This window comes from Pyrus communis, chromosome 2 (assembly GCF_963583255.1).
Source record: "Pyrus communis chromosome 2, drPyrComm1.1, whole genome shotgun sequence".
NCBI lineage: Eukaryota > Viridiplantae > Streptophyta > Magnoliopsida > Rosales > Rosaceae > Pyrus > Pyrus communis.
In genome coordinates this window covers 15,338,787-15,346,849 of record NC_084804.1, presented here as the reverse complement: position 1 = coordinate 15,346,849, position 8,063 = coordinate 15,338,787, and the positions used below count along the sequence as shown (strand labels likewise).

Genomic DNA, 8,063 nt, shown 5'->3' with positions numbered 1-8,063 from the left:
CTGTTTGGGTCCATTGTTCACAAACTAATGCTCATATTCCTTGTGTTAGGAAAGGCAGAAAGTGCCAATCTTTCGTAGGCAATGCTTATGTAATTAGCGAAAGGTCTTCTTCTTCCTGGAGTTTGTCAAAGAGATATATCCTCTCCCTCGCTGTGGTCTCTATACACACAAACACACACACATACACACATACGCGCGCGCGCACACACACACACACACACGCACACACACATATATAATATCGATCTCTTTGAAATGTTAAATTCTTATTTGAATATGCTATTGACCATTTTTGTGGTGTCATTAAGGGTACATTACATAATTTATCTTGTGGCTAGCTCAACAAATTAGTGTCGCTATTTGATCTTTAATCATAAATAACATGCCAACATTTTGTAGATTTTTAATGGCCCTGGTGGTGGAGCTGCAGCTTCTATTATCAGGGAGCACATTTTGAACTTCATGGTTGAGGATAAAGACTTTGCCTTTACATTAAGAAGGAAATTAGGGAAGCTTTCCAAAAAGCTGACCATGATTTTATTGGTACTGGTACTCCTGATAGTTCCTCCATCACCAGTGCATTTATTGTCCTGTCCTGTCTTGGGAAGTTAGTATTCATTGAGATTGAGATCATTAATCTATGTTGTAATTTATCACATCTTGTTGTACCAAAGCCCGGCCATTGGTAAAATTTCATGTTTTGTGATTGTATATATAATTCTTTGTCAACTGTCTATTCTTACTTGTTCAAATGTGATGCGATCTGTATGATGTTCCTCTTTAGGAAGATGCTAATTGCGAATGTTGGGGTTGTCAATTTGTGATGGGAAGAAGAGGTAAGGAAGTTGTGCTGATTTCCGAAGACCTAGAAGGCTTTAAAGGTTCCTCAGGTCCCTTGCCTGCACAACCAGACATTCAGGAGATATTTATGAGTGAGGAAGATGAGTTCTTGATCATAGCCTGGAATAACTATGATACTTGCAGCCCACATTTATTTGCACATGCAAGGAAAGCATTAATGGATAACAATGATTCGGAGAGATGCGCAAGAGAACTTATTAGGAAGGCACTCCGTTGGAGGTGGGGTACCAACATGAAGGATGTGGTGGTATGCTTCTCGCCCAACACACCGCCACCTTTGTCACCTTAGTTTCAGATTTCTGAACTCAGAATCTCAAAACTCAAAATCTCAAAACCATGCAAGTTCCGGAATTTGTTTTAGTTAGTTCATTTCTTTCTTTCTTTTTTTCCTTTTCAAAGTTTATAAAAGGTAATACGACATCTAACTTCTTTTGCAGGCTACTGACCTAGGTTGGATGCTTTTAATCACGACCCTTTTCTTGGAGACACTTTCCATTTATTGTGATCAAATTTCCTCTCCACAAGCCAAAGTATGCAATATACGGTTTGGTGTTGACTTTTCAAGCTCTACTCGCCAACATGTCCGATCACAAGTGCAGAAGGAAAAGAGTGGAATTTAGGAGGTGGTGGTTCTACTATCCACTCCCCCCTCATAGGCCTTTCGGTGATGTAATGGATTTTTCTTCACCAGCTGGTGGCATCTCCCAGTGCGTTTTTGCAACATTTCAGCATGCTTACATAATCCGGCACACCGAAGATCCTATCAAAGTTTTCATCGTGCCTGCGATCATTATTATATGCTTGATCATTTTTCAAAATTAAGAAAGCTTCGAAACAAGACCCGTGGGTACTATCACTCACAGATTGAAGAAGGGAGGAGAACTACACTTAAGGGGCATATACCATAGGTTTTATACATATTATCTTTCTTACAATAGTTAAGATTTAAGAAAGATAATATGTATAAAACCTATGGTACATGCCCCTTAAAGCGTAGTTCTCCTCCCTCTTGTGAGTGATAGTACCCACGGGTCTTGTTTCGAAGCTTTCTTAGTCTTGAAAAATGATAGAGCATACAATAATGAACGCAGGCAAGAGGAGAAGTTTGATAGGAACTTTGGCGTGCCCGATTATGTAAGCATGCTGAACTGTTGTGAAAACGCACTGGGAGATGCCACCAATTAGTGAAGAAAAATCCATTACATCACCGAAAGGCCTATATGGGGGAGTGGATAGTAGAACCACCACCTCCTGAATTCCACTCTTTTGCTTCTGCCCTTGTAAATCATCTCAGACATGTTGGTGTGTGGAGCCAGAAAAGTCAACGCCGGACCGTATATTGCATACTTTGGCTTGTGTGGAGAGGAAACTTGATGACAATAAATGGAAAAGGTCTCCAGGCAAAGGGCCGTGATTAAAGCATCCAACCCAAAAGAAGTTAGATGTCGTATTACCTTTTATAAATTTTGAATAGGAAAAAAAAAAGAAAGAAAGAACTAACTAAAACAAATTTCGGAACTTACATGGTTTTGAGATTTTGTGTTTTGAGATTCTGAGTTCAAAACCTCAAACAAAGGTGACAAAGGCGGCGGTGGGTTGGGCGAGAAGCATACCACCCCATCCTTCATGTTGGTACCCCACTCCCAATAGAGTGCCTTCCTAACAATCTCTCTTGCGCATCTCCCTGGATCATTGTTATCCATTAATTCTTTCCTTGCATGTGTAAATAAATGCGGGCGGCAAATATTATAGTCATTCCAGGTTAGGATCAAGAACTCATCTTCCTTGCTCAGAAATATCTCCTGAACTTTTGGCGGTGCAGGCAAAGGACATGAGGAACCTTTGGAGCTTTCTAGGTCTTTGGAAATCAGCACAACTTCCTTATCTCTTCTTCCCATCACAACTAGACAATCCCCAACATTCGCAATTAGCATCTTCCTAAAGAGGAACAACATATGGATCACATTACATTTGAACAAGTAAGAATAGACGGTTGGCAAAGAATTATGTATACAATCACAAAACATGAAATTTTACCAGTGGCCGGGCAACAATAAGATGAGATAAATTGCAACATAGATTAGTGATCTAAATCTCAATGAAATTCAAATTGCCGTGCATACTAACCTTCCCAAGACGAGGACAGAAAGTGCACTGGTGATGGAGGAACTATTAGGAGTACCAATATCAGCAAAAGCATGGCCACCTTTTTTGAAAGCTTCCCTACTTGCCTTCTTAATGGTAAAGGTGAAATATGGATCCTCAACTATGAAGTTAAAAATGTGCTCCCTTATAATAAAAGCTGCATATCTACCACCAGGGCCATTAAAAATCTACAAAATGTTGTCATGCTATTTATGATTAAAGATCAAACAGCGAAGCTACTCTATTGAGCTAGCTACAAGCTAAACTTATGTAATATACACTTAATGACACCACAAAAAATGGTCAAGAGCACATTAAAACAAAATTTGACATTTCAAATAAATCGGTGTGTGTGTGTGTATGTATAGAGAGAGAGAGAGAGAGAGAGAGAGAGAGAGAGAGAGAGAGAGAGAGAGAGAGAGAGAGGAGGATATGGGCATTATAGTTTGTGTGCAAGTGGACCGAAAAAGCAGGTAAGAGATCAGGATCGTTAGCAGCATTATAGTTTGGAGACCCTTTCTACAAAAGTTAAGACTTAGGAATTAGACTCGTAATTGGAGATTGAAGAATCTTTAACTGAGAGTCAGGGACCATGGTTCTCGATTGAAAAAATCTTGAATAAAACAATTTGTGAAGAACTGAAGAAATCAGAGGAGGTATGTTGAGTCGGGAAAGATATTGAAAACTTCTGTGTGGGAAATCATGTGAATTCAAGAGCGAATTCATATGAGTTGTCAAATTATGAACTGCAGCAATACTGAGTAAATGAGCTGGCACACAAATTGCTCAAAAATTCCTACTCTCAAACATCTTAGATCCCTCACTCAACCTTCTGGCATCAACGCCCCAAAGGTATATTTCTCTCATTGCTTTCAGAATTCAGTGTGTATGTATGTATATGTATATATATGCTGACATGTATATGAAGACATTCACATATGGTAGAACTAAAAGGACGGTAGAATGCTTGAATAATGGAATAGAGTCGAGATTATGGTGAGAAAGGACAGTAAATAGCTATCACCATGTAAATGAATTCAATTAGAACTCACTTTTTTGTTTTCTGTTTTGTAGCTGCCTTGATCATTAGTTGGTGATCTCTTGTATTGGAATTTCCTAGTTTTTTGAGTTTCTGAAAAAAGAGAAAATGTTAATGCATTTATATGTGTGAGTATGCGTGCGCTCTTCACTGATATTTCATTCTCATTTCTATTCTCCCTCATTCATATGTAAATGCTTTGTTGTATCTTGTCCTCTGCCCATTGGCCATAAATATAGTATCTATGCTTTCTTTATCTTATTCGTGAATACCCACGCTGATTGGGAGATCAGTTATTGTTTCAAGGTTGAAGGTGATCTACATATTCATGAACTTGTCAATTTAATATGTTCTTAGTTAAAGTTGCAAAAGGGTTGCAGTGAATTTGTGGAGATTTTTGTATGGTAAATTATGACTGCAAACCCCTTGAAAATCTACTATTCCCTGGTATTTATATGATCATATCTCAGTGTTGTCCTCAACTCTACTCACTTTTAGTTGGACTTGAGTTAACGTTATTCTTACGAAATTTGTGGGTTTGATTTTGGGTGCAGGCTACAGCTGATGATCAGATTCAAGTTATTGAGATGATTAAGCTCTTGGAAACAAAGGGTTTGAAGACTTTTTAAAGTTTGGTTCCAACATTTGTACAAAATTCTATAAAATATCAGTTATGTAAATTTATAATTGTATTCTTATATTTTAATGATATAACAATTTGTTTTCTCACCAAAAATAGAAAAAGAAATATGATACTCCAATTTGGGTGCCCACACAGGGCATCTTTTTTTTAAATATCATTTTGCAACTTTGCCACCGATGTGAATTAGGGTGGCAGAAAGGCACCAATGCAATATTGGTAGCCATTGTTACAATAAAGTCCTCTACATAGGCCACACTCTCTAGTTTAGTGGATGCTTAGTGGTCATAGAGGTTTCCCACCAATGTGAGTGGCAACACTTGACAATAGCCACCCATGAAAAGGGTGGCTTATAGCCAAATTTCTAGTAGTGAACCAAGATAAGACAATGGCCATCAAGCTCGATATGGCAAAGCTTATGACAGAGTTGAATGGTCGTTTCTGGAAGAGGCTATGCTTAAATGGGGTTCCATCTGCGTTGGGTAAGTAGAATCATGGAATAGACAATCTAAAGGGCCAATATCCCCGGAACGTGGATTGCGCCAAGGTTGCCCTCTTTCTTCATAATTATTTCTCATTTACGCGGAAGGTTTCGGAAGTCAAGGAGAAAATTTGTGGGGTGTGGATGGCTGCTAGGGCACCTTCCATATCTCACCTTTTTTTTTTTTTTTTTTTTTGCGGATGATAGGTGGATGATAGGTTTCTTTTCTTGAATGTCACAAGGGGTTCGTGTGAAAGAGTTAATGAAATTCTCTGGGTATATGAAGAGGTGTCTGGGCAAAAAGTTAATTTTTCCAAATCCACGATTGCGTTGAGCCCTAATACGATGAAGAATCTAAAATCATGGTGGCTTCTTACTTGGAAATGCGAATTGTGCAGTGCCATGAGAAATACTTAGGCTTGCCGATGGTGGTGGACAAAGGACAAAAACAACTATTTGGGGCCATCAAAGATCAAGTTGGGAAGAAAATATGTGGGTGGAAAGAAAAGCTCATTTCTAGAGCGAGTAAAGAAATTTTGATCAAAGCCGTTTGGAAGGCAATACCTATATATACAATGACTTGCTTTTGAATATCCAAGGGAACGTGCAAGGGGATCCATGCTCTTCTAGCAAATTATTGGTGGTTCAAAGCGAAGAATGAGAAAGGTGGGAAAATTTATGTCGGAGCAAGTACAAGGGTGGCTTGAGTTTTTGGGATTTCAAATGTTTCGATCAGGCATTCTTGTAAAGCAAGTATGGTGGCTCTTTACTAATAATGGGTCCTTGGTGGAACAAGTTTGTCGTGCTCGCTGCTATCCGACTAATACACTTCTCCGAGCGGGGGTGGGTGTTCAATCGTCTTTCATTTGGCAGTCTCTTGTATGGGGGAAAGAGTTATTGCTAAGGGGATTACGTTGGCCTATTGGTAATGGGATTGCCGTGTCCGTCTACAATGGTCCTTGGATTCCATGACCAATGAGTTTCAAAATATGTTCACTACCTATTTCGCGGACCCATTGTCGAGTTCTTTATCTAACGGATGTGAGGAGTGGCGGGAAGAGATATTACACTCGGCATTTTGGCAGGAGGAAGCCGAGGCAATTATGCAAATTCCTTTGGGAACTCAACAAGGTGTAGTCAGTCTCATCTGGCATTACAAAAAACACCGATGATACACGGTCGAAAGTGGGTACTCGCTTGCCCGGTTAACAAAGGACCGCGAACAAGGATCGGTGGAAGGATTTATTGGTCGAGATAAAAACGTATGGTGCAGTATATGGTCTCTAGTAGTGCCAAATAAGATCAAATCCTTGATGTGGAGAGCTATATGTAATTTCGTTCCAAGCAATCAAGTTCTTTTCCCCAAAAAAAAAAAAAAAAAATTATTGGTTTCCTCACGGACCTCACCTGTATGTTGTGTGGGTGGAAGGGCAGCGGAAACGCTGCTACATGCCGTCTGGAAATGTGGCAGTGCAAATGAAAATTGGGGTTCTACAGGTTGAGCGGACGTCCACGGAGAATGGAAACTGATGGAGTTTAAAGATTTATGGATCCACGAAATTCTATCAGGTAACAAAGAGGATCATAACTACTTTGCTATGTTGGTGTGGGGTATTTGGGCAGCAAGATGTAAGGATCTTTTCGATGGGGAGAAGTGTATTCGTGTAATTCGGAATCAAGCAAGGAATCTTCTTCTTGATTTTCAAGATTCCACCAAGATTGATCAAGTGCGGGACGATGAGGCTATGGAGGAATAGTGATGGCAGCATCCACCAAGGGGCGTATTCAAAGTTACTATTGATGGAGCAATATCGTTGAAGGGATTGAATAGAGGTGTATGAGTTGTTATTAGAAATGCCGATGGTTGTGCGACACAACGCTATGGTTATTTTGATGCTTTAACAACCTAATCACGCGTGGCAAATGAGGGTTTATTGTTTGCATATGATGCGGGATTCACTTCTATTATACTGGAACTGTTATTCAAAAGCATAGTGGATTTAATTGTTGCAAATGATGTTCGTCTTGATAAGGATAGTGGAGTATTGGAGGTGATTGATGTTTTGAAGAAGAGGTTTCTCTTATTTTTCATGCAAATGGCAACGACGTGAAGGAAACAGGGTGACTCATGAATTAGCAAAATTTGGCCTTCACAATGGAGGTCTTCATACTTGGGTGGAGGAGGAGCCACTTTGGCTTGTTCCTCATCTGTAAGTAGATTTGGAGATTGATGATTGAATGTAAGTGGGGAGCATCTTGGCGAAGTACTCTTTTTGCCCTACCAATCTTCTTGTACTCTGTTATTTTTACAGAAATAAAAATTCAGTTTCAGATCATTATCCATCTCAAAATATATTGTGGGGTTCAACAAGTGCTTGTGTTAATAGATGTTGGGTGAATAAATAAACAATTTTTTTAATAGAACGTATTGCAAGATCCAATTTGCTAATTAGAATAAGTAGCAATAAAAAAATCAGTTGTTACTGTTTCAGTCTGCTAATTGGGTTGCTACTTCCGTTGGAGACGATTTTATCCTATGTGGCCTAGCAAATATAGTTTGCTAATCCTTTGCTACCTCTACTGGAGATCCTGTGAGAGATGGCCCATGGCTCCGTACTCTACACTCTTTCTGATTTAGCCAAGAAATTAGATTATTTTAGATACAATAAAGATAAAAAAGAAAGAAGTGACATTTAATTAAGAAAAATGATTGGAGAATGGGTAATTTATAAGTTAAAAGGATTGTTTACTTTTGTCATATCTCAAAAGTAAATGTTATGGTTTTTTCAAGTTGTTCCACTTCATGTAACTTTCATTGGGCGTGCTAATTTTAGGCCTATAAAGCATGAATTCAAAGAGAATGACCAGATTTTAAGTTTTTAAGACATTTGAATTTC

The 8,063-nt window shown here is 38.9% G+C and overlaps 1 protein-coding gene across 1 annotated transcript; it reads right to left on the bottom strand.

The window, feature by feature from the left end:
* Positions 1 to 2,357: 2,357 nt before the first annotated feature.
* LOC137724843 (probable protein phosphatase 2C 27) lies at positions 2,358 to 4,912 on the bottom strand. Its single transcript, XM_068463515.1, has 4 exons — positions 4,892 to 4,912; positions 3,469 to 3,525; positions 2,989 to 3,194; positions 2,358 to 2,799 (listed from the first exon to the last, which is right to left on the bottom strand). Exons 1-4 carry the CDS (start codon positions 4,910 to 4,912, stop codon positions 2,358 to 2,360), a joined length of 726 nt encoding a protein of 241 aa, XP_068319616.1.
* Between the last annotated feature and the right edge of the window lie 3,151 nt (positions 4,913 to 8,063).